The sequence below is a fragment of the Eleutherodactylus coqui genome, chromosome 6 (assembly GCF_035609145.1).
Source record: "Eleutherodactylus coqui strain aEleCoq1 chromosome 6, aEleCoq1.hap1, whole genome shotgun sequence".
Classification (NCBI taxonomy): Eukaryota; Metazoa; Chordata; class Amphibia; order Anura; family Eleutherodactylidae; genus Eleutherodactylus; species Eleutherodactylus coqui.
In genome coordinates this window covers 104,123,511-104,151,238 of record NC_089842.1, presented here as the reverse complement: position 1 = coordinate 104,151,238, position 27,728 = coordinate 104,123,511, and the positions used below count along the sequence as shown (strand labels likewise).

The 27,728-nt window shown below is 47.8% G+C and overlaps 1 protein-coding gene across 3 annotated transcripts in view; it reads left to right on the top strand.

Annotated features, from left to right (window-relative positions):
• Window positions 1-27,728, top strand: part of NPHP4 (nephrocystin 4) — a 288,934-nt gene that overhangs the window by 13,074 nt on the left and 248,132 nt on the right. The window contains exon 2 of one of the 3 annotated variants that reach the window (XM_066607300.1): window positions 4,764-4,881. The exons of the other annotated variants lie outside the window; for them this stretch is intronic. Coding sequence (XP_066463397.1) covers window positions 4,795-4,881 — 87 coding nt within the window. The 5' untranslated portion in view covers window positions 4,764-4,794. The remainder of the gene's footprint in view (window positions 1-4,763; window positions 4,882-27,728) is intronic. 3 annotated transcript variants of the gene reach the window in all.

The following is a 27,728-nucleotide window of genomic DNA, read 5'->3' as shown; positions in this document are numbered from 1 at the left end:
TCACATTTCTGTATTTTGCAAGCATTTCGGCCATGAAAAAAAAATAGAACATGCTTTATTTTTCTATGATTTTACGCACCAGAAAGATTCCTATAGAAATTTTTGGTTTTATTTTCAGGGAATGTCTTATTATGTTTACCTAGCAGGCTCAGTCCAGGTCCTTCCTGCTGCTCTCCGGAGCTGCAACGCGCTTCCTGCAGTCCTCGGCCACCCATAGAAGATCACTTCCTGGTTACAGGATTAAAAAATCCCGCCTCCAGGAAGTGATTGCTTTGACTGGTTTTTGAGCGCTGCTCAGCCAATCAATGCAGCGCTTGATGAACCAATGTGATGGCTGTAATTGGTTCATCGAACGCCGCATTGATTGGCTGAGAAGTGGTCGAAGAACTAACCACAGCCATCGCGTTGTGAAGGTAGGATTTATGAATTGGCTGAGCCATGGCATTGATTGGCCAATTTTATTATATTTTTTTTTATGTAATGCAGCTAGGGCTTATTTTTAGGGAGGAGATTATATTTCAAGCTTTTTCGAAAATCCCAAAAAACAAGAGAGGGCTTATTTTCGGGTAGGTCTTATTTTTTGGGAAATAGTATATACCTACAAATAAATGCACCCCAATACAGAAGTAAAAATATACACACTTTATTCTGAAAACTCATAAAATACATAAAAGATAGCACAGAAACGTTTATGAAGCCACATCGCAGGTATGACAAAACATGATCAAAAGGATGCTATATCAGTAACTGAATAGTAAAGTGCAGCGGCAATAAAGATGCAGCAAGCTGGTATAAGAAAAAGTAGCTCATAAATGACATGAAAGAGAATACCGTCGTGGATGAGAGCTCACACACGCTGTCATACGCAGTCTTCCTGGGTTGTTTTTTGTTTACATTTTTTGCCTTTAAAGGCGCGTTTATGCGCCGCCTAAAAGGAATGTAATTGCATGTGGGTGACATTGATTGTGTGACCCATGGAGAACAATGGGCTCTCTCACGCCTAATATGCAGCAAAATGGAACATGCTGCATTCTTTTTTGCACTTGCGTATTACGCAATTGCATGCAAATGTGAGCAAACCAGCGTAAGACAATGTACACCAGCACAACGCGATGTATGTGACTGCCTACAAATTACTGCGGTAATCTTACGCTCGCATGAGCCCAGCCTAAGGCCTCATGCACACGGGGCAAATTGAGCAGCGGACTCAAAAAATACCGCTCTGCTAAGGTAAGAATAAAGAGAAGTGCTTCATGCAAATTACAACAAACACTAAACAGCAGTACAGATAGGCTCATGTCGGTAACCTTCCTGCTCAACTACATTGTTCTGCCATCTAGTGACCATTTTTAGAACTTCATCCACTGTGTATTACATTAAAATAAAGTTTAACTTAGTCACTGATTAAATTTTATATAAATACTTCACCAGAAAATGAGCACAAACACAAAAACCATTTTTAAAAAATGGAAAAAATCTAAATTACATAAAAACCTAACGTGATACATCATTTCTAAAGGTAAATTCGGATTGTACACCCAAAAATTCAATAAGAATTGGTATATCGCACACCAGATGCAAAAATGCTGTTGAGCAGAGTTATCATTCAGTTTCTCTTGATTGAACAATTTTCTGAACGGTAATCAGTCTAATGGGGGCATAAATTTTAGGTCCCGAGGCATCGAGTTGAGATAGTGGCTTCCAACTGGGCTACATGTTGCTGCCTATGATCGTGAGATCTCTCCAAAGACTCAACTCTCTCTGCCATTAGTTCTAGGAGAACAACTTGGTGCAGCACAGTCCATTCTGCAGGGCCGTGATCTTTTGAGGGGATGGTAGGGGTTAAGCCCTCCTGGTGCTACTTTGAGGACATGGATGCTGCCGCCAGAGTCCACATGTTGACCTCAGTACGATGTCCCATGTTTGTATCTGCGCCCTTCCGCGGGAGTGAGCACCTTAGTCATGGGTGAGAGGGGCACCTACCTTGGTTGTTCTGAACCCTACCGGCTGGGAATCTCAGATCTAGTGCTGGTGGAGGGAGCAGAGACCGTAGATTTCAGGCAGCCAAAGAGTCAGAGGATGGTGAGTTCTGGGGACAGTCCTGGTCCAGGGAAAGAGTGGCGTCACGTAGAGAACTATTCCTCAGATCTGAGAGGGTCGGGGATGGATGCTTTAAAAGGTAGGGCAGCTTTTGTTTAGTGACTGTTGTCTGCTTTTCAGCGGAGCACTTTCTCCCCATGTTAAAGGGCAATTGCCCTAATTTCAAGCGGTGGAGAGCAATCATCACAATCATCTCCTCCAGCACCCAGACACTCCTCCCATCCTGCCAGAAATTTACTAAGCCTGGTATTTCCTGCGCTGACTTAGTAAGATTTTCACCGGTGCACAGTGTGCTGAATACATGAAGAGGCGTATGCCTGGCTCCTCCGTGCACCTAGACAGACATATAAGCATAGTCTCGACCAAGTGTACATTTTTGGCACAATTTATGCACTTTGTGGTGTAAATTATACATCCATCTGGCTGCGGCGCCCACTTCTGACAAGCCGTATTTTTTTTTTTTTTTTTTTTTGAAACGTGGAGGGGATCGCGAAGGAGGAAGAACAGTTGCTAAATGTTTGCGCAAAAATGTATGACTTTTTCTATGCAGCGATTGTGCCGTAGAGCCATTAATAAATGTCCCCCCTGGTGCTCGTTTAAGATTACAGTCCGTGTCCCTATCAGACACAGTCGGATCTCCAGATTTGCAGCTGCACAGTGTGAGTTCTCACCGCCATCACCTGGTAAGCGCGTGCAGTATATACTGTACAGGAGGTAAGTGGCCCTAGAACTAGAATACTCCTTGATGAAATGTTCTTCACAGAAGCTCAGAGGAACATAAGAGGCCGGGAATTATCGTCAGGCGACACTTTCACCGCTGGAGCTTGGCACTTCTCTCCTGAACAGCGTTTACTGATCCCACATAACAATTATGCAGCGAGAGGAGAAGTGATGGGAACTAACACCGCAATATTACGAAATAGTTCAACCACACTGTAGATCAAGCTGATGACAAAGTGAAAAATATAGAATTTGTGTCAAATAAAGGAGTTCTTATAGATTTGGAAACTTTCCTTGCTTCTTCCAGAAATGGCGACACATCTGTCCACAGGTTGTAGGTGGTATTACAGCTCAGTCCTGTTCATTTCACTGGGGCTGAGCTTGCCATGCCAGACACAAAGAAAGACACAAAGAAAGAAAGCAGCCATGTTTTTCTTATACTGGACATTCCCTTTAGGGTGTTTCACCCGGGCAAGAAAATTCGCACGATTTTCGCCTGATGCGAGAGTCCGTAAAAAAGCAGATTTATGAATTTATTTTTTTCATAGCAGAAATCACAGGAATGCAAATGCGATATTGGTTTAAGTTTCTCGGAACGAGATCGCACTCGCTCATGTGAATTCAGCCTTATAGGGATGCATATATGGTGCCGCTGTATGTAATGCCTTCCTGCTGCTCCTTGTTGGCCGCTTCTATGATCTTTGACTGCCGCTAAGCTGTTTTGTCTAATGGGAGTCTGAGGTGGTCTGACATCCATCATCTGTCCCATCAGGTAGAGCTGGATATCTCATCACTCATCAGTCAGTCACTACCCGGCATGGGGTGGTAGCTGCTCCACCAACTGCTCGCTACACCTCAATCACCAGTGATAATGAACACATGCAGGGGGGGTTTTAGGGCCCCTTTATACGGGACTATCATTGAGCCAGTGATAATCACTACTATGCTTTTACACAGCAGCGATGATCGCTCAGTGAATGGAGGCGGAGCAGGCTGGAGATCGCTTCTGGTCGCCCGCCTCCATTCACAGTAAATAGGCAGTTGTTTGTTGATGAGGAGCTGAAAAACGGGAAAGTTTGTTGCGTTTTTTAAATTGATTGTTTTCAATGTTATTTCCTAAGGTTCCGTTCCATTTAGTTTCTGGTTTTTAAATGAAAATAGTAGTGCAGACTGCCGCACTATTGCTTCCGCAAAAAAAAAAAAAAGAAAGAAAAATTACGGAAATCAAACGGAAAGTACACTTCTCTTTTTACATTACAGTAAATGGGTGACTGGACTGAACTGAACAGTAAGGTGTCTAATGGCTCCACTATTCTAATGCAAGCCGCAGTCATGAATATGGATAATATGCCTTTTTGATAAATATCAGTGCAGACGTTTTTTCTTTGTCTGTAGCAATATTATTTCTACCAATGGTGCCCAGAGAATACTCATTTCATTAGTTAACCAGTTTTCTAGTTGTAACAGAGTTTTAAGTTTGTACTGTATAGCTACATATAAAAAAAAATCAGACAGCGGCCATATGCTCACTGATATACTGATTCTAGTAATTATTAGGCAATTAAAACACCTGTGTTTCTGGTGGCGCAATGCGCTACACAGCTGTGCTATATGGTACATCCATTATGATCCCCACACATTGCACACACAGCTGTACTACATCCATTCTGATTGCCACACAATACACAAACAGCTCTACTACGTTGTACATTCATTATGATTCCCACACACAACTCTACTACATCCTGATTCACACAGCTCTGCTATTCCACACATCCCCAGACTCCTGGATACAGTGATCACCCCTGGTCATGTGATTTCTGATTCCACCCACGCAGGTGATCACATGGCAGTGATGTCATCACAGTTCCTGGTAGCTGCTGTCTGTTTATCCAGTTTACGGTACTTTTTACCAAACTGCATAATGACTCTTTCCACAACAGTGACATCACCGCAGGTCCTTCAGCCCACCGGATGTCTTTTACCAAACTACAGAATGGCTCCTCCCACAGCAGTGACATCAACACAGGTCCTTCAGCCCACCGGATCTCTGTGGTGGCGGTAGGTTGGTGTCTTCTGTGAGGACCGCTGAGTTGTGTCTGAAATAATAATGGCTTAGTTGTATTGTCATTTTCTTATTTTTATCCTCCCTTCAAGAGCACTAACTGTGTTGTTCCTCTGTCTGTCAGGCTCTGTGTTTTACATATGTTGTAGGACCTTCAATGACGTCACCAGGGGGCGGAGCATCAGAAACACTCACATACTAACTGACAAGTGATCGTTAGTAGTTTGACAAGAGGGAAGGCATATACACCAACATGCGACAGCCAGAATGCTAAATGCAGGAGCAAGTAACACATGTGAAGAGCACTGATTAACAACAACTCACAAACCCTCCTGAGGGTGGTTTCTGCTTAGTGCTTATTCCTGCATAAAAGAGTAAATACAGGGTGTCAGGCCACATGCAGGCTTACAACCTGTTAATGACGCCATATTTCAATCCAACGGGCTGCCCTGAACCTCACAGGTAAACTGCATTGGCACCAGGCTTCCCTTGCGTTCAAAGCCACACTGCATGTTACTGATACATACCAATAAATACAAGGTATTGGTTAATATTTTGGCCAAAATACGTGAGCTCACAAGCCCACGACAAAGATCCTCATTTATTGTGAGTCCCTACATTAACATTAGCTAAATCGCAGATAGTTAAATATAAAACAGCCAATTTCACTTGTTATACAAGTTAACTAGTAAAGAGATTAAGTATGGTCTTTTGCTTTCTCCTCCCCACCGTCAAAAAAATCATAACGTCTTTATCTTTTTTGTTGCCAATTTTGCTAGACGAGTTGTATTTTTAAATGGTACCATTTAATGCACCATATAATATACAGAAAACCTTTTTAAAACATATATAATATATGGATCTACACTGAGCTTATGTGCTTTAGTTTTTAACGGTTTCAATAAAGTTTTGGTTTTATCTACCTCTATTCTCAGTGAATATACGGAAATTGCATAGTATGGTGGCAGCACTATATAATACTTAAGGAGGTATTTCCAATTCAGGAAATCGCTCCGGCACGTCCCTTAAGTTTGACAGCAGTGGGTGTGGATGCATGCCACCGCGCCATTCCCTTCAATGGGCAGTAGTGCAGAAGAGCAGAGTTCAAGCGATTTGACCATCTCTTGGCATCCCATTGAACTGAATGGTGCAATGGTGCATGTGCACGGCCACTGCTGCCAGTAATCGCACCTGGTGAGTCCCAAAATTTTATGTGTCTTCAGGGTTCCCAGTTCCCTATCCTGTTATCCCGTCGATAGGGGATAACTTGCCAAGATGGAAATGCTATTTGGCCGACATATAGTTAAAGTGCTGTGCTGTTTGATGCTGGTATTTTAACGCAGTATGTTACAGTTGTTTGTACACTGCATGACACATATGGGAGGCCATCTATAGAGGGTGTCGTATAGGATGTTATCCAGTGTAAGGATGGCTCTAGTTATCCTTCTGTTGGTTTCCTCTTGGCTCTGCATCAGTCATCTTGGCATCTTGGCTCTTTGTAGGACGTGTCCTCTTGCATGACGTGCACATACACTTGACCTTGTGAGATGCATCTTGGCTGCTTGTAGGACGCATCACCTTATATGTCGTGCACATACACTTGCCCTTCTGATATACATCTTGGCTGTTTGTAGGACGTGGCGCCTTTATATGACACGCACATACACTTGACTTTGCGAAATACATCTTGGCTCTTTGTAGGACATGGAACCTTATATGTCGTGCACATACACTTGACCTTGTCATATACATCTTGGCTGCTTGTAGGGCATATCACCCTATATGGTGCGCACATACACTTGGCCTTGTGATATACATCTTGGCTGTTTGTAGGACGTGGCACCTTATATGACGCGCGCATACACTTGACCTTGTGATATACATCTTGGCTGTTTGTAGGAAGCATCACCCTATATGACGCGTACATACACTTGACCTTATGATATACATCTTGGCTGTTTGTAGAGCGTGGCACCTTATATGATGCGAGCATACACTTGACCTTGTGATATACATCTTGGCTACTTGTAGGACGCATCACCTTATATGGCGTGCACATACACTTGACCTTGTGATATACATCTTGGCTGTTTGTAGGACACATCACCCTATATGACGCGTACATACACTTGACCTTCTGATATACATCTTGGCTGTTTGTAGGACACATCACCCTATATGACGCGTACATACACTTGGCCTTGTGATATACATCTTGGCTGCTTGCAGGACGCACCACCGTATACGGCGCACACATACACTTTACCTTGTGAGATACATCTTGGCTACTTGTAGGACGCATCACCTTATATGACGCGCACATACACTTGACCTTGTGATATACATCTTGGCTGCTTGTAGGACACATTACCTTATATGACGTGCACATACACTTGACCTTGTGATATACATCTTGGTTGCTTGTAGGACACATCACCTTATATGACGCGCACATACACTTGGCCTTGTGATATACATCTTGTCTGTTTTGTAGGACACATCACCTTATATGACGCGTACATACACTTGACCTTGTGATATACATCTTGGCTGCTTGTAGGATACATCACCTTATATGACGCGCACATACACTTGACCTTGTGATATACATCTTGGCTCCGGAGCTCCAAAGCAAAGCTCATTAATGGCCTCCATTAATCCTGAATAAGTTAACGATGCATTTATGTACCATCAATTCACAATGCGAGTACACAGTTTACAAACCCCGGGCTCAGACACAGCAGGAAATATAACAAGTTTGTGATGCAAAGCTCCCGGACAAATTACCAATCAGGTTTCTATGGCTCTTATCAAAGATTTATAGCGATCCTTGGGGAACTCAGCCAGATTACAATAAACGAGTGCATTTCATCCTCTAAAATCATCGCTGTGATAGGAAATGATTTACTGGGTTCATTTTCATTTCCTGTCTTTCTGGTACAATGCAGAGGAAAAGGTGGTCTTATCTTAACCCCTTCATTACTCTTAATGAGAGGACCACCATAGGGTGCATTGTGAGGTGACGTATTGGAAGTCACAGTCTGGCGCTACCCGTGGGGCATGTAAGGTCGTTGCTTCTGATGCTTCACTTACTGGTGATGTGGATTTCATGCTTCACTTTTTCATGTCCTCTTTGATGCTCTATTAGGGCACTTTATTATGACACGTTGACTATGGATTACGTATATTAGGATGATATATATTCCTCACGTATTTATAAGAGTTTGCATGATACTTCCATTTCTTTTACATGCGTAGGATATGACTATGCTTGGTGGTTTTTGCAATAGTTTACCTTTTTAGGCCTTTTACCCAGTTCTTTATTACTAGCTGCATCTGCTGACGGATGCTTCGTGAGTAGCCATATCATTAAAATGCGTAACCCCCAATTCTTGTAGTACTTTAATTTTTTATGTGAATAAAATGATTATTCCGTTGATTAATGAGTGCACAGATGTATCACACACTTTTTCTTGTCTTATGCATGCAATTTCCCTACAGCACCACCACAGGAGAAATATGGAATTGCATGGTGCCTTTTAAAATTAATAGTAAGGAGAGGGTTGGAGCAAACCCCATGGTATCGGAGGCTTTGGTTCCTGATGAATGTCTAGAGACCAAAGAAGCCTTAGAAAGGGCTGTAAAAATTGGATGAATTGTGGAGGTGGTATCAACCAGGAGAACCCACCAAAGGTGGGCAGGACAGATGTGGGAAAAGACTGGTGAATAGGCGCAACTCTCCAGAAAAGATAGTGGGACGGTAGGATAGGAAATGTGTTTCTTCCAATTATCCTGCTGTCCACAGCTCCATCACTGGTACCATCAGCACTCTTGGGATCCATATTTCTGTAGTACCAGAAGTGATGTCCCACCCAGCGTGACTGAAGAAGGGGCCCACCCTGAAACATGTATCCTATGCTGGTTTGTAATATATTTAATAAAAGAGAAGTTGGATATTACATCCTACCGTCCGATTATCTTTTCTGGAGAGTCGCACCTATCAACCAGTCTTTTTTCCTTTTAGTTGTATAATGCGTGGATGTACCAGTTCTTCCAAAGACGTTTGTTGTAGCCATTCTTTGCTCTTATTAGGATTATAAGGTCTCACGCTTGGTAAAATTACTTTTATTACCTATCCATAGGATAGGTGCTGAATGTTTGATTGGTGGAACTCTCACCACTGATACCCACACCAACCCCAAGAATGAGGGACCTGTGTCCCCCTTCATTTTTGTCATCGCGGGGATGCTTCTTTCACCCACAGTGACGTCGGATTGAATGACGCAATGGCCGAGCATCTGCTGCCACTGCTCAATTTTAGTTTTATTGGGGTTGACCCAAATAACCAACTGTTTGAACTCCACTATCTCTGGCAGACCCATTGAAAATCAATGGAGCCGCACTCTTTGCACAGTCATTATATTCGTTGGTTTTGACCCTAACCGATCAGACTTTTGGATAGGCGACAAAAGTTAATTCTCGTACAACCCCTTTAATTCAGAATACATTTTAAAATGGGTTTTGTAAACAAAGTAACCCTTTAATCCTTCAATGACCAGGGCCTGACACATTTACTGGTATTCCATGAGTGCCATCCAGTATACCTATGAGGTCATGGTGCAAGTCCAGCTATATCATAGAGTCATGCACCTGCTGCAAGTTTGACAGTTGAACTCCTTCGAATCCCACTATTTATCGTGAATGTGGGGTGTCCACATGATGGGGACCTAACAAAGCCCACAGGTCTGCTACCCATGTCTGTATATTATGCCCAAGCCAAAGGCCAGAGTGAAGCACTGACAATAATGCTTTGAAATACTAAAAAATCTATTCCATACATCTGGTATTTCTGCAAGCCTTATTAAGATGAAAGCAACTTTTTCTACTAGAAAAATGTCATGATTGAATGCGCCTTTAGGCCTCATTCACATGTTGTGAATTCTGTGCCAGAATCCAAGTTGTTTTAGCATTCAGTTGAATCCTATGGATATCTGCATAGTGTGGGGGGAAAAAAAAGTTGACATGTCAATAATGATGCGGTTTCTGCATCAGTCAGCCACCTGGATATGCTTCAGTGAATGGGGCTAAAGCTATGTGCAGATCTATGGCAGAACTCTGAGGAAAAATCTGTCATTAGTAAGCCATGTGTACAAGATGGTAGGAGTTGTAGTGGATGGAGGGATATTTCTCCCAAACGCCTATCATTCTGTAGGCAGGTAGTGGGTTTACCCTCTGGCTAACTAGTTGTTCCAGTGGGTGGATGTCAAAGGGCAGCCTTGGTGTGAGGGAGGTGCACACACCCTAAGCTGTGGGAACTGTATACTGGGACAAAATCTGTGGAAGTTCAGGACTTAAGGCCCTTTTACATGCAACTATTATCACTTGAACAACCGCACAACTGAACGAACTGCCAACATTTTCGAATAAAATTAGATGTACAGATAAGGGCTTTTAATTGTCTGCACTTCCGCCACAAGTTGTTTGCTCAGCTGGGCGTGTTTATGTGAGTGTTTTCTGGCCAGCAGGATTCAATTGTCTCAGAGTACATAATGAGTAAACAGTGTACTCCTTATGTATGCAAGGTGTATAGCAATAATATATTCTATTGTATATATCTTTTCATATTTCTCACATTAGCCTATGCAAACCCGTGTGTAAAATTTATGTGTGTGTGTGTGTGTGTGTATATATATATATATATATATATATATATATATATATATAATGTAGTAGGTAATTCAGAGGCTTAGTAAATAACAGCATCTAAATGGTTAACTTCAATATTATGCACTAGCATGTATTAGATTCTTGTCCTCTATCTCCTGTCCATGGTTTTGAGGATCGGACTGCCCTCCCACAGATCTTTCTCACCAGAACGCTATGGGGCCCCCACTTTTGCATTTTTAGGATAATAAACACAATTTAAAGTTGTTTTTTTTTTTTTTTTCTAAATTAAACATCTTATGCTTTAAGGGGTATGTACCTCTATTGCTACATCATTTGGGGTATATATGTACCATGATGCTATTAATAAATCAGAAGAGCACTGACGTTGATATAAGCATTGTGTCAGTCGCAGTTTTTCCCATAACAAAGGCAAGCAACAACCATTGTGCAGCCGCTCAAAATTCTATTCGAATAGAATAAATTTTGAGTAATCAAACAATGGTTTTTAAACTGGTTAAAAACCATCGCTAAAAGACAACTGAATGAATAATGCACGACTGTCCGCATTTACACATAATGATTATCGCTCACTTTTGGCTATTGAACAAATTTTGAGCAATTTAAAAGGGAACGATTCTCATTCGGAGTTGACTTGCGTTTACACCGAACGACTTGTTCACTTTCGCTCGTTTGAATGATAATCGTTTTGTCTAAAAGAACCTTAATACCTGGACTTGTGCTGTGGATATTTTCAGGCTGGGAGGATTAGCTATTGACGGGCATTTATGTTCTGTTAAAACCAGACAGGCAGACCTTAAATTGTGTTTTTGCCTAAAGCCACTGATGTCTGTATTGCTGCACCTCAAGCCAAGGAACATAAACTTCCTTTTTAGTTTGGAAGTCCCGTGTTCAGACTACTCGCATAACAGGTGTGACCTGTGGTGTATATCCTGGATGATCCCCGGAATAATACCTACAGACTAGGTGAATGCAGAGGGGAAGTTTTTGGTCCTTATCTACATTGGAATCCATGTGAAAATCCACAAGTAACGTGTGGCTTTAACTGCTCATCTAGAAGAGGTGAAATCCACACTGAAAATCCACGACACAAGTCGACATGCTTATAATTTGCACTGAAGGATTCTTTCCTCAGCATGTGGGTGAGACTTGAAATCTCATCCGCACCGCTGGTGCTGTAATAGGGTCCCCTAACACACCCTAACCCTAATACCACATGTTCACATGGCAGAATCAGATATGGATTTGGATCGCACGTGTGAAACTAGCCTAAGCCTCATTTTCCTGCTGTGGATCTGCACGCTGATTTTAGTCCCGTCAGTGGGCAAAATCAACTTGTGGAATCGTCGATGCAATTTTGTGTGGCTCCATGTCAAGAAGTAATGTGTCACGAGGATCCAAGCAGAATCACATCGGGAATTTCTCATCTGCATTAGGCTTATTGACAGGGCAGATGATATCTCTTCCATGGACCAGGGCAAAATGCCTGGAAACATTTAAGGGATTGACTATGAAATCAGGTGACTGCTGCCTACCAATCAGATGCTCTTTGACGGGGCAAAATCTCTGCTATTTTACCATGGATTTCTTTTGCGGTTTTAAAGGCAGAATCCGCACTGAAAAATCCGGATTCCGCTGTGTGAACATGCCCCAACTACTCCAAAGCCAGTAAAGAGAAACCTTCTCCAAAATTACAAAATCCCTTTTTTCATTTAAAATTGTATTAATTAAAAGTACCCTGTGGACCCTGAAGAGACAAGAACATTGTGGCGAGTATTCACAGAATGGATCTACTACGGAGATGACAGAACTGGAGTTGTGCAAACCCTGCCCTTAAATCCATCATTTGTCCGATGTTGGCAATGTAACAGCAGATAAAGCGTTTGTCCCGTTACTTTTTAGAAAATTGCAGGTCTGTGCAGATCTGGTAAAATAACAAATCAAGCCGTACTTACCCGTCCTCGGCTATGGCGTTCCAGCACTACAGCCCCGTTGTTTACCTGGTCTTTGTTGACAGTGGAGGTCAGGTGATCGCTACCTGCCATTTGGAGGCTGCAGCGTCAACGCCCGCTCTGCTGTCATCAGCACTCGCATCCTCTTCGCCATGATGCCAGGAGTTCCAAAGAGTGATGCTGCGGCCTCTGATTGGCAGTCAACAGTCACCTGACTTCTGTTGTCAACCCCTCTAATGGCTCTCAGCTTCCAGATATTTTGCCCAGGTACGTGGAGGAGATACAGGGTTTAGTGAGAGCCTAGGGTTGCCTGCACACGGCAGGGCCGGCTGCGTGTACTCTGTACTTTCTTTTTCAATCTGTACTGCGGATGCTCCGCACAGCGAGCCGTCAGACGTGCACAATACAGAATCCACGGAATCCGAAAGGGCTGCGGTTCAGATGGCTTCCATTGACTTCAATGGAAACAGTGAGTGCGGAATCTGCACAAAAATCGAGAATCCTGTATTTTTTGGGGTTTTTTCTGGCCACTAGCGGAAACCATAATTGGCTTCCGCAAGTGGTCAAGAAGAATCAATTTTCACATAGCATGCTATGGGCGCTATTTGCTGCGAATCCGTGGTGTAAATGCCTGCTGCGTGTTCCACAGCAAATATCTGCCCGTGGGCAGGAGCCCTAGAAGCCCAAACAGGGCTTTATACTTGTAAGCTGTGATGCACGGTGAATTTTTTATCCTTACAAAGTCGTGTCCCCACCGGCTTCCATATACAACCGAGTTCTGCTTACAATATGGATACCCTTTGTGCTGTCTTGCGATTAAGGCTTAGTGGTTTTACATAATTCCCTTTACCGTCCATGATTGGTAGGTTGTAAACCATGTGACAGGTATGTACTTAAATGAGCAGATTTGCCCATTTGATAACACTATTAAAAAAATGAGACCATCTAAAATGCGTATCTGTGCGTTTCTTAATTGATTATATGGAACATGTATTTTTAATTAGATTTTTCGGTTAAAACAGAAGATTTTTATCATCCAACTGCATAACATTTCCCCCTCATGGCTTCATAATGCCGATGAAAAGAGAACACGGCATATAGGAACAAAAGGGCGTCCGCTTCGCTGTGTTGTTTATTTCCAATTTACCACAAAAAAGATTTAAATTACCAGTAAATTATACACCCCGGAATGGCGCTAATAAAGCTGGAAGCAAAACATTTGGCTCCTGAAATGCAGGAAAATAAAAGTCTGTTCTCTGTAAAACGTGCTTTTATTTTTGCAAAAGTACTACAACGAAAAAAGCTTTACAAATTTGTGCCAAGGCCAAGAATAAAGATAACACTATGTATAATGTGCAATATACGGAGTAAGGCTGACTTCACACTGGCGAGCGCGATATGGGCCATGAATCCTGCCGCCATATCGCGCTCCCCACCGTGTGAAAGTGAGGCGTTTTCATGTCAAAACAGCCTCGCATCACTTCAAGGAAGACACAATCCTCGGCCGCGGCTGTCAGCTGCGCCAGGGGATCGCGGAACCTCTCCAAAACTGCCGCCGGACCCATTGAAAACAATAGAAGCTGCGATGTGAGAGCGCGCACAAGATGGAACATGCCGCGAGTTGTTTCCTGCATAGTATCACATCACTCATGTGTATGACCTTATTCAAAAGAATGGGGCTCAGATTTATGCGACTCGCTCATGATTTTGAGGCCCTTGTGAAGGCAACCTAAGAAAAATCTCCCAAAAAATTCCTCTCCATAGTTATTCAAGTAATTTTATGTACCCCGAAATAGTATGAATAAAAACGTGGTCTTCCTGCAAAAAAGAAAAGCCATCATACGGGAAAATGTAAAAGAAGCTATGGCTGTTGGAATATGGCAATCAAAAGTCTTGGTGTCCCTGCACTTTCACATGACTCTAGAATAAGCTGTGCGCATGAGGAATATCAGTATTTCTGGCCACTACATGACTTACGAATATGGTATATCCTACATTTTACACCAGTTTTTCCCTCTGCTGGCTGTATCCCCCTCCCTAACTTCCTGTTCTTTGTCTTGTTATCTCTGTTACTAGAGATGGACTTCACATGACAACAGGCAGTGGACAGCAAATCAGAAAAGCAAACTCCTAGTGGATAGCACAGAAATGTCCTTTGGGATAAATATAACATGACTTGCAGTTTTTCTAATTATCAGATTGGCTGTCCTAATAACACGAGTGTGGTCACCGTTTTGTCCTGGTCACAAATACTATGAATGTCTACAGAAATATCCAGATTTTGTTTTGTGTAGATGTAGCTTTGGATGCAGATATTCCTTTCTATTAAAATGGGGAAAATCTACTATATATGGGCTGTGAGTAGAGATGAGCGAGTGTACTCGCTAAAGGCAATTGCTGGAGCGAGCATTGCCTTTAGTGAGTATCTCCCCTGCTCAAGACTGCAGGTTTGGGTGCCGACGCAGGGGAGCGGTGAGTAGCGGCTGTCATCAGGAGGGAGCGGGGGGGGAGAGAGGAAGAAAGAGATCTCCCCTCCGTTCCGCCCCGCTCTCCCCCGCAGCTCCGTGCCCGCTGCCGGCACCCGAACCTGCAGTCTCGAGCGGGGGAGATACTCACTAAAGGCAATGCTCGCTCGAGCAATTGCCTTTAGCGAGTATACTCGCTCATCTATAGCTGTGAGCCTATGAGGCTATACACAGGGATAATTTTTCACAAAGACTTATGGTCTATGTGAAAAAAAACTCATGGCATGTTTTATGGCCGTCCTCTGCAGGGCAAGAAATAGGACTTGCCAATGCATGTTGACGTATGTGTCCATTTATGGCTGGTTTCACACGGCTGCAAAAATCGCATTAGATTTGTGCGTTTTTGAAGTGTACAAATTTCGCACAAATTTGAACCCCATTCTTTTCAATGGAGTCCTCTACATGAGTGATGCGGTGCGGGTAAACATCATGGCATGCTCAAACTTTTTGTGGTCCTCTGAACTCATCGCCCATTGGTTTTGATGGATCCTTTAATGCCTCGCGTACGAGTGCGATGCAAGGTTTCCCATTGAAATCAGTGGGAAACCCGTCCAATCCTCTATCGCGCCTGAAACTCACGTGAGAGGATCGGAATTTCACAAAGTGGTGTGATGATATTTTTACCTTAAAAATGCCTCATATCTGCTGGTAAATCGCATAATATGGGCGCGGAGTTTCACGTCCTGATATCGCGCTTCCCCAAGTGTAGGTAGCCTAAATTGGAGAGCACATGGACAGCTGTCTGATGCATGTTGGATGTAACACGCTCACACACCTAGTGTGCCGGAGGTCTAACTATGAGATCTGCCATCCAGGACTCTGCAGAAGTTATGTGGCTGTCACTCAGAAGCCATTGCAACCCCCCCCTCCCCCCAAAATAAGGACTTACTGTGAGTTCACACGTGGCGTTGTGGGGATTTTACTGCAATATTTATTGTCCTTTTTTAAAGAGAAACAGAATTGCTGTAAAATATTTTATTGCAAGAATAAAAATTGGGACAAAAACCGCAAGAAAATGCAACTTGGGGAATACAAATTAAACTAACTCATGGCAACAAAAAATCTAAGATTTCCAGCGGTGTATGAGATGAGGTGGGTGAACATTATTGGAGATGTCCTCCCTTACATGATATCAGAACGAGAAGAGACGCTGCAGCAGCTCAGACTTGAGTGCAGTGATGTATTACAAGGCCTTGTGTTCAGTGATGTCAGCGACTTTGCAGCTGCCTGCCGGAGCGCGGAGTGCGCACCTCGTGCCCTTGGAGCTGCTGCTTCAGCTCCGACTGCCACGTCTTGTCTGTGGCGCCTACGTCGGCACCACACCTGCACCCCGGCCTTATTATTACTTCTCCTCATACAGCAGTTTAACACTTTTTTTTCTTCCTTTCCTGTGTAACTATTGTTTGGCTGTTAGGTCCAAGCCCCTCTTCGACATGGACAAGGGAACTCAAGCACAGAAGACCCTCACTTACATTTGTACACCCAATTACAGGGAAGGGGTGCCGTCATTTCAGCTTCTACAACATTTCCAGTATTGTATTGGCATTATGAAGCTTAACCCTTGAGTGACCAAGAATGTTTGCATCGTAATGACCACCTAATTTTTCAGGTTTTTTTTCATTGGCGCATTCCAGGAGCCATAGCTATGTAATTGTTCCGTCGACATATGAGGGCTCGTTTTTTGCAGGACATTCTATCATTTTTCAGTACGTTTATTGTATAATGTTTATAGGAATTTGTTTAGGGGAAAAAGAATTCTGTTCTTTGTTTTTTGGATTACATTTTTACGGCGTTCAGTGTGTTAAAAAACTAATGTGATAACCTAATTCACCGGGTCAGCACAATTCCGGCGACGCCAAGTTTAGGGCTTATTCAGACGTGCGTATATCGTTCGGGTTTTCACGGCCGCCCGATATACGCTGTCCCTCTCTGCAGGGGGAGGAGGAGGAGGCGGGCCGGGAGCAGTTCAATGAGCTCCCACCTCCTCTCCGCCCCTAGCCACTGTTTACAATGGGAGGGGCGGGACGGGGGTGGCGCTAAGACCCCTAAAAATCTTCATTTTTTTTGCCAATGGTGCTCTTTAAGGGTTGTATTTTTTTTGCGGGATGAGTTGTACTTTTTAATAGTACAGCTTGTTGATCCATGCAACATTTTGATCACTTCCTGTTCCGTTTTTTGTAAGGCAATATTGGCAAAATTAGCTATTTCCAACATGTTTTTTTGTATTTTTTTTTCATGATGTGCAATCTGCAGGTTAAATAATGTACTAACTTTTTTCTTTCGGTCATCAAGAACGCAGCAGTACCACATATGTGATTTATTGATTTTTTTTGTAAATAGTAAAAGGGGAAAGTTGGGGTTTTGACTGTTTTTTATTTTACTTTTTACTAATAAATATGTATTTTTACTTTTTATTTTTGTTTCACTGGCGGACTTGATTATCATATTTTATCATTCTTCTAATACAGTACTATACTTCAGTATAGTAGTGCATTGGAAAGCCTATGAAGCACAGCCAGAAGCTGCGCCTCAATGGCAACTGTAGCTGGCAGACCCAGAGTCTATATTCTTCGGGACCCTGCAATCACATTGTAAAGGGTTATACAGCGGGTATCAAATGATTCTTCGGTCCTCACTGTTAGAGGAAGTGCCAGGCTGTCGCTGCAGCTGCCGTTAGAAGACGTATGTGCAGTTGTTAAGGGGTTAAGGAGCACTTTTTCCTTTGTTGGGTATGAGCTAGAACTGGACAATTAAATTAAAATCGTCATTTTACTGAGTAACAATTATAACTTTAGTCAAAACCATAAAGTCAAGATAATCGCTGCCCCCTGTGTGTGGGGCTAATATCAGACTGTGGGAAGTGGGGAGAGCAGAACAGCGGGGAGCAGAGGCCGTGATGGGGAGGAGAAGATAGTATATGGAAGCTGTGATGGGATGTGTGCAAGTATGTGGGGGGCTGGGAAGACCCCATCCTTCATGCGTATATAACTCAAGTATGTGGCCCATTCTTTTACATGAGGGAACCGCATATACAGCAATTTCTTAATGAGCACGGATTATCAGAATTGTCCCATCCAGTTCTGATGATCAGTAGATATTAAGGAATTGCTATATATGTTATTTTCGTTTTGAAAAAAAACAGCTGTCTTGGTATTTTTATCTAGTTTAGCAGAAAAAATAAGAAAATTAAGCTTTTGGTTTTCAGCCATATTGCCCAGCCCTTGTATGAACAGAGAGATGTAGCAGAGCTGAGTATGTCATTCAGTGGGTTACTTAGTGTACCATGATCACATATCACTAGTCACAAGGGCGAATTTTAGATGCAAGTTTGTAACTGAGCAAACTTGGACAGAAGTCGGACTCATTAAAATCAATGGGGCTTTACAGACTAGTGATTATTTTCTTCTTTTTCTTTTCACGGACCAATGGTCCATGTCATAAAAACAAAGGCTTATTCTGATCCAATTCTGTGACGAGCCTAGACATGCAATGTCCGCTCTCCCATACAGACGGCCTGTCCTTGTGCTGGAGGCTCGGCCATCTCAATGCAGCCTAAAATATAATGTATTTTACTCATTAATGGCCAGAGCGGTTTAGTCCTGAATAAGCAGACACTTGTTAACAATTTTGCACACACAGTGATTTATTGGCCTTAGCTTATTTATTTGTTGTGCTAGCAAAATTACTTCTGCAGTGTTTTTTTTGGGGGGACACAGGTTTTTTATTTTTTTTTACTCTAATTTCTAGTACAGGCTATTAGCCACTTATATACAATATTCTCACAAAATGAACAACTCCAGCCCATCCAACCTCCAAGGAGTTAATAGTAGAGAAGGGAGGAGAAATTTTCCTTGTACTTTCCCAGACACCTGCATATAGCTTGTATCACAACCTCAGGGCGCGGTCACACGAGCGTAGGCGTATTTACGTTCGCACGTGCGCAGTGTTTAATCGCCGGAAAGAACGTTTTACGTCGATCATGACCAGAGCTAGAAAGGGTATTATCGTTTGTTCCTACTTTGCAAACTATCTTTTCGGCCATCGAATATGCGTTGGCGCGTATTTCGGTCGCATATGTTCCGGGTTTTTATCGGGTTGCCGTTTTTACGCGCCGTAAAATCGCCCGTGCAAACGAATACATTGGAAACCAATGCCTCAGATGGTCACATTTATACGATTGGGCGCAAAAACGCGCCGTTTATGCGCTCGTGTGAACGCACCCTCAGCCTGAATATCCCCAAACATCACATTATCCATGGAGAAATAAGGTCTCATTCTCACGCTCCTGAAGCTTCACTTAGCCATTTCCATTGCTGTGTTCCATTTGAGGAGCAGAGAAATGGAAATAAAGCGGAAATAAACAAAAAATTCAGTTTTTTAATTCTGTTTTTCAATAAAATAAATGGCGCAGCTGAGGTAGGGAAAAAATGAAATACAATATAACAAGATCCAACAAGAAACAATGCCCACTTGAAAAAAAAAACTATAAGGTTATTGGTGATAGAAATTAGTCCATTTTCATAGACCAAAACTGCATACCATGTGAATGAGCCTAAAGGCTGATAGGTATAACACGCTGCAGCAGGATTGCACTAGCTTATACATGTGATCCCGCCCCCTAGTGGTCAAGTTCTATAGTGTGATTAAATGTAAATCAGAAAATCAAAATCAAAAATTAAATTTTAAAAAAAGTCAAAACAAAAAAAAAACTATATTAAAAACATCTTTTTCCCAGTTATACATTGCTTTATTATGTTAAAAAAAAATCTACAAGAATAACTTCAAGCGTTCTACATATATTTGGAATCACTAAGGGCTCATTCCAACCAACGTATCGGTAAAACGCAACAAGGCTCGCCACAGTGTTTTACCGATTTTGTAAACAGACCACGTACGGCTGTGTATCGCACACACGGACATGCGCAGCACCGTGACTTTAAAAAAAAAATATTCCTCTCTGTTTCATAGCGGGGTTGCATATGAAAATGCAGCGTTTCATATGTAACCTATACAAACGTATAGGGCTCACACTGGAACGCAGAGAAATAGAGCATGCTGCAATGTATTTTTCGCGTGTATCGATACACAGCGCATATCGTGCATGTGTGAATGAAAGTTCATTGACTCCACTCACTGCGTGTCATGCGTCCGTTGCACGTAATATGCATTGAAAGCACGGTCGTGGATATGAGCCCTAAGTCTAAGAACCCAAACTATATAATTATACCAACAATTTAAACCGCACCATAACCTCTGTTAATACATAAATTAAAGAAAATAAATAACAGTTACGGAATTGTTGGTTTTTTTTCAGTTCATCCCCCTGCCTAAAAAAAAAAACACGAATAAAAAGTGATCAAAAACTCATACTTTATGTACCACAAAAAGGTACCAATGAAAATCTCAACTCCTCTCACAAAAAACAGGTAAGCCCAAAAACTTCAGAATTGTAGATATTTGTTTTCTATCCCCCCACTTAAAAAAATAAAAATGAATAAAAGTTTTTCAATACATAATATTACTTCAAAATTGTGTCATTAAAAAGAAGTATACCTTATCCTGTAAAAACTAGCCCTCGGACGTATACATCAATGCAAAAATAATTTATGGCTCCCTGAATGCGCCAATGCAAAAATGAGAACATTTTTGTACCTCTTAATACTAAAATTGGCTTAGAATCCAAGAGCTTAAACCAGCAGTGTCCATCATTTTGGCATTTCTAGGTCACACTCGAAGAAAAGGAGTCCTCCGCACGCTCCCCCATTGCCCTCTGCAGTCCTCCGCACGCTCCCCCATTGCCCTCTGCAGTCCTCCGCACGCTCCCCCATTGCCCTCTGCAGTCCTCCGCACGCTCCCCCATTGCCCTCTGCAGTCCTCCGCACGCTCCCCCATTGCCCTCTGCAGTCCTCCGCACGCTCCCCCATTGCCCTCTGCAGTCCTCCGCACGCTCCCCCATTGCCCTCTGCAGTCCTGCGCACGCTCCGCCATTGCCCTCTGCAGTCCTGCGCACGCTCCCCCAATTCCCTCTGCAGTCCTGCGCACGCTCCCCCAATTCCCTCTGCAGTCCTCCGCACGCTCCCCCAATTCCCTCTGCAGTCCTGCGCACGCTCCCCCAATTCCCTCTGCAGTCCTCCGCACGCTCCCCCAATTCCCTCTGCAGTCCTCCGCACGCTCCCCCAATTCCCTCTGCAGTCCACCGCAGGCTCCCCCAATTCCCTCTGCAGTCCTCCGCACGCTCCCCCAATTCCCTCTGCAGTCCTCCGCACGCTCCCCCAATTCCCTCTGCAGTCCTCCGCACGCTCCCCCAATTCCCTCTGCAGTCCTCCGCACGCTCCCCCAATTCCCTCTGCAGTCCTCCGCACGCTCCCCCATTGCCCTCTGCAGTCCTCCGCACGCTCCCCCATCGCCCTCTGCAGTCCTCCGCACGCTCCCCCATCGCCCTCTGCAGTCCTCCGCACGCTCCCCCATCGCCCTCTGCAGTCCTCCGCACGCTCCCCCATCGCCCTCTGCAGTCCTCCGCACGCTCCCCCATCGCCCTCTGCAGTCCTCCGCACGCTCCCCCATCGCCCTCTGCAGTCCTCCGCACGCTCCCCCATCGCCCTCTGCAGTCCTCCGCACGCTCCCCCATCGCCCTCTGCAGTCCTCCGCACGCTCCCCCATCGCCCTCTGCAGTCCTCCGCACGCTCCCCCATTGCCCTCTGCAGTCCTCCGCACGCTCCCCCATCGCCCTCTGCAGTCCTCCGCACGCTCCCCCATCGCCCTCTGCAGTCCTCCGCACGCTCCCCCATCGCCCTCTGCAGTCCTCCGCACGCTCCCCCATCGCCCTCTGCAGTCCTCCGCACGCTCCCCCATCGCCCTCTGCAGTCCTCCGCACGCTCCCCCATCGCCCTCTGCAGTCCTCCGCACGCTCCCCCATCGCCCTCTGCAGTCCTCCGCACGCTCCCCCATCGCCCTCTGCAGTCCCCCGCACGCTCCCCCATCGCCCTCTGCAGTCCTCCGCACGCTCCCCCATCGCCCTCTGCAGTCCTCCGCACGCTCCCCCATCGCCCTCTGCAGTCCTCTGCACGCTCCCCCATCGCCCTCTGCAGTCCTCCGCACGCTCCCCCATCGCCCTCTGCAGTCCTCCGCACGCTCCCCCATCGCCCTCTGCAGTCCTCCGCACGCTCCCCCATCGCCCTCTGCAGTCCTCCGCACGCTCCCCCATCGCCCTCTGCAGTCCTCCGCACGCTCCCCCATCGCCCTCTGCAGTCCTCCGCACGCTCCCCCATCGCCCTCTGCAGTCCTCCGCACGCTCCCCCATCGCCCTCTGCAGTCCTCCGCACGCTCCCCCATCGCCCTCTGCAGTCCTCCGCACGCTCCCCCATCGCCCTCTGCAGTCCTCCGCACGCTCCCCCATCGCCCTCTGCAGTCCTCCGCACGCTCCCCCATCGCCCTCTGCAGTCCTCCGCACGCTCCCCCATCGCCCTCTGCAGTCCTCCGCACGCTCCCCCATCGCCCTCTGCAGTCCTCCGCACGCTCCCCCATCGCCCTCTGCAGTCCTCCGCACGCTCCCCCATCGCCCTCTGCAGTCCTCCGCACGCTCCCCCATCGCCCTCTGCAGTCCTCCGCACGCTCCCCCATCGCCCTCTGCAGTCCTCCGCACGCTCCCCCATCGCCCTCTGCAGTCCTCCGCACGCTCCCCCATCGCCCTCTGCAGTCCTCCGCACGCTCCCCCATCGCCCTCTGCAGTCCTCCGCACGCTCCCCCATCGCCCTCTGCAGTCCTCCGCACGCTCCCCCATCGCCCTCTGCAGTCCTCCGCACGCTCCCCCATCGCCCTCTGCAGTCCTCCGCACGCTCCCCCATCGCCCTCTGCAGTCCTCCGCACGCTCCCCCATCGCCCTCTGCAGTCCCCCGCACGCTCCCCCATCGCCCTCTGCAGTCCCCCGCACGCTCCCCCATCGCCCTCTGCAGTCCTCCGCACGCTCCCCCATCGCCCTCTGCAGTCCTCCGCACGCTCCCCCATCGCCCTCTGCAGTCCTCCGCACGCTCCCCCATCGCCCTCTGCAGTCCTCCGCACGCTCCCCCATCGCCCTCTGCAGTCCTCCGCACGCTCCCCCATCGCCCTCTGCAGTCCTCCGCACGCTCCCCCATCGCCCTCTGCTGTCCTCCGCACGCTCCCCCATCGCCCTCTGCTGTCCTCCGCACGCTCCCCCATCGCCCTCTGCTGTCCTCCGCACGCTCCCCCATCGCCCTCTGCTGTCCTCCGCACGCTCCCCCATCGCCCTCTGCTGTCCTCCGCACGCTCCCCCATCGCCCTCTGCTGTCCTCCGCACGCTCCCCCATCGCCCTCTGCTGTCCTCCGCACGCTCCCCCATCGCCCTCTGCTGTCCTCCGCACGCTCCCCCATCGCCCTCTGCTGTCCTCCGCACGCTCCCCCATCGCCCTCTGCTGTCCTCCGCACGCTCCCCCATCGCCCTCTGCTGTCCTCCGCACGCAACCCCATCGCCCTCTGCTGTCCTCCGCACGCTCCCCCATCGCCCTCTGCTGTCCTCCGCACGCTCCCCCATCGCCCTCTGCTGTCCTCCGCACGCTCCCCCATCGCCCTCTGCAGTCCTCCGCACGCTCCCCCATCGCCCTCTGCAGTCCTCCGCACACGCTCCCCCATCGCCCTCTGCAGTCCTCCGCACACGCTCCCCCATCGCCCTCTGCAGTCCTCCGCACGCTCCCCCATCGCCCTCTGCAGTCCTCCGCACGCTCCCCCATCGCCCTCTGCAGTCCTCCGCACGCTCCCCCATCGCCCTCTGCAGTCCTCCGCACGCTCCCCCATCGCCCTCTGCAGTCCTCCGCACGCTCCCCCATCGCCCTCTGCAGTCCTCCGCACGCTCCCCCATCGCCCTCTGCAGTCCTCCGCACGCTCCCCCATCGCCCTCTGCAGTCCTCCGCACGCTCCCCCATCGCCCTCTGCAGTCCTCCGCACGCTCCCCCATCGCCCTCTGCAGTCCTCCGCACGCTCCCCCATCGCCCTCTGCAGTCCTCCGCACGCTCCCCCATCGCCCTCTGCAGTCCTCCGCACGCTCCCCCATCGCCCTCTGCAGTCCTCCGCACGCTCCCCCATCGCCCTCTGCAGTCCTCCGCACGCTCCCCCATCGCCCTCTGCAGTCCTCCGCACGCTCCCCCATCGCCCTCTGCAGTCCTCCGCACGCTCCCCCATCGCCCTCTGCAGTCCTCCGCACGCTCCCCCATCGCCCTCTGCAGTCCTCCGCACGCTCCCCCATCGCCCTCTGCAGTCCTCCGCACGCTCCCCCATCGCCCTCTGCAGTCCTCCGCACGCTCCCCCATCGCCCTCTGCAGTCCTCCGCACGCTCCCCCATCGCCCTCTGCAGTCCTCCGCACGCTCCCCCATCGCCCTCTGCAGTCCTCCGCACGCTCCCCCATCGCCCTCTGCAGTCCTCCGCACGCTCCCCCATCGCCCTCTGCAGTCCTCCGCACGCTCCCCCATCGCCCTCTGCAGTCCTCCGCACGCTCCCCCATCGCCCTCTGCAGTCCTCCGCACGCTCCCCCATCGCCCTCTGCAGTCCTCCGCACGCTCCCCCATCGCCCTCTGCAGTCCTCCGCACGCTCCCCCATCGCCCTCTGCAGTCCTCCGCACGCTCCCCCATCGCCCTCTGCAGTCCTCCGCACGCTCCCCCATCGCCCTCTGCAGTCCTCCGCACGCTCCCCCATCGCCCTCTGCAGTCCTCCGCACGCTCCCCCATCGCCCTCTGCAGTCCTCCGCACGCTCCCCCATCGCCCTCTGCAGTCCTCCGCACGCTCCCCCATCGCCCTCTGCAGTCCTCCGCACGCTCCCCCATCGCCCTCTGCAGTCCTCCGCACGCTCCCCCATCGCCCTCTGCAGTCCTCCGCACGCTCCCCCATCGCCCTCTGCAGTCCTCCGAACCGCTCCCCCATCGCCCTCTGCAGTCCTCCGCACGCTCCCCCATCGCCCTCTGCAGTCCTCCGCACGCTCCCCCATCGCCCTCTGCAGTCCTCCGCACGCTCCCCCATCGCCCTCTGCAGTCCTCCGCACGCTTCCCCATCGCCCTCTGCAGTCCTCCGCACGCTCCCCCATCGCCCTCTGCAGTCCTCCGCACGCTCCCCCATCGCCCTCTGCAGTCCTCCGCACGCTCCCCCATCGCCCTCTGCAGTCCTCCGCACGCTCCCCCATCGCCCTCTGCAGTCCTCCGCACGCTCCCCCATCGCCCTCTGCAGTCCTCCGCACGCTCCCCCATCGCCCTCTGCAGTCCTCCGCACGCTCCCCCATCGCCCTCTGCAGTCCTCCGCACGCTCCCCCATCGCCCTCTGCAGTCCTCCGCACGCTCCCCCATCGCCCTCTGCAGTCCTCCGCACGCTCCCCCATCGCCCTCTGCAGTCCTCCGCACGCTCCCCCATCGCCCTCTGCAGTCCTCCGCACGCTCCCCCATCGCCCTCTGCAGTCCTCCGCACGCTCCCCCATCGCCCTCTGCAGTCCTCCGCACGCTCCCCCATCGCCCTCTGCAGTCCTCCGCACGCTCCCCCATCGCCCTCTGCAGTCCCCCGCACGTTCCCCCATCGCCCTCTGCAGTCCCCCGCACGTTCCCCCATCGCCCTCTGCAGTCCCCCGCACGCTCCCCCATCGCCCTCTGCAGTCCCCCGCACGTTCCCCCATCGCCCTCTGCAGTCCCCCGCACGTTCCCCCATCGCCCTCTGCAGTCCCCCGCACGTTTCCCCATCGCCCTCTGCAGTCCCCCGCACGTTCCCCCATCGCCCTCTGCAGTCCCCCGCACGCTCCCCCGTGGCCCTCTGCAGTCCCCCGCACGCTCCCCCCTGGCCCTCTGCAGTCCCCCGCACGCTCCCCCATCGTCCTTCAAAAGAATGACCCATTCTCCTCCGAACCTCCTTCGCTGTTACTTCCTGGCCATGTGGACTGATTTTGCATGCAAGCCTGGACATAGAAACTTGTCCAAGCTTGCATGCACTTTGCGCCTACAGGCCTGGCTGTTATACCACGGGAAGGACAAACAGCATCGGCTAGCCATAATTAGACCACCGTCTCTCGTCTTCCCCTCGATACTGGACAGGAGCGGAGAACAGGAAGCAGAATCGCCGCTGCAGGTTGCCTCTAGACCCGGAGTGCCTGAGTGAGTCAGACAATCACAGAACTGCAAGTGCTGCCCTCTGCCTCATCACCTATATGAGCCTGTCTGGTAGTAGAAGCTCACAGCATGCCACTGCCAGGTACCGTCTGTGCTCTCTCTAGTCCTCCAGATTTAGCCTGTGCGCGGAAACTTATCCCCTTCCAGGCCTTTAATGTTTTTGGAAGTTTACGATTGTGTTGGGCCGCATTCATAGCCATCCTTGGGGTAATACAAAACTTCAAAATTCATGCGAAACCTCACACCTAAATGGAAGAGGAATTGAGATCTCTGCAAATACGCCTTGTGTACTATATATTTTACAGTCCAAAATAACGAATCGGTGTACCTCTGAGGCCGGTGACTAACTGCATTGGTTACGTATTGTGGATGTGATATCATTGCTACAGCCAAGTAAACAGATTTGGGTGTTGATAGGGGGATCTTCCGACTGCCGGACTTGGAGTCAGGAAGGAACCTTTTCTGATGAGTGTTAATCTAGGGATTATTCTGACAGCCATTATGGAGTCGGGAAGGATTTTTGTCCCTCAGGGTCAGGTAAATTGACTTCTGTCTCATTGGGTTCTTTTTGCCTTCCTCTGGATCAACACGGGAGGACAGAAACGGACTGAACTAGTTAGACATTTGTCTTTTTCCAGCCTAGCATACTATCTTACTATGACTAGTGGGGAGCATTGAGGCATCAGTGCTAAAACTGCTGGGTGACTTGCCAGATGAGTGCTGGGGTCCTGGGTTCGAATCTGAACAAGGGCAGCATCTTCTCTGTAGTACCTGAGAGAACCCCATATTTGTGTGGGTTTCCTCCAGGTACTCTTGTTTTCTTCCACACTCATACTGATAGTTTAAACTAGCATATTAAAGAGATCATGCCATTACAAAACACAACATTTAATTGATGGACATTGAATAAAAGAAGAGTGTGTACTCCCCTCTCTTTGGCTCCCCTGGACACAGTTGAGCGGCTCCCATGGCACCAGGTGTGGATGTCCACTGGAATTCAGGTGCCCGCTGCAGCTATTCCGAGTCTGCAATATTACCATCCCGAACTCCTGGCATCATGTCACTTGGGATGTGATCGTTGATGCCAGGAGTTCAGACCATGATGCTGCTGCCTATGATTGGCCCTGGGGGACTGCAGACAAGTGAGTATACACTCTGCTTTTGTTTTATCCGATGCCCAGCTGTTATTTAATTTTTTTTTTTCTGGAATGACAAAATCCCATTAAGAAAGTTGGTGAATGTGTTTGAGTTTTTAGATTGTAAGTCATATTGTAACAAAAATGTTTCCTTCTTCTCTCGTCCTTCTGCTTCTCCTAAGAAATATTAGCATATTTTAAGTACAAGCATGGTATCTTTTTTAATGGTAACATAACAGATTTTTGTTTTAACTTTTTCCTCTTGAAAAGTCCAGAAAAAAAATTTTTTTATTCTCATTAAAAGCGATCTCCTCCTCCTGTCTCGCTCTCCTCAAAATAATGATTCTGTCGTGGAATGAAAATAATTTCATCAGAATGGGCCTCGGAGACGCT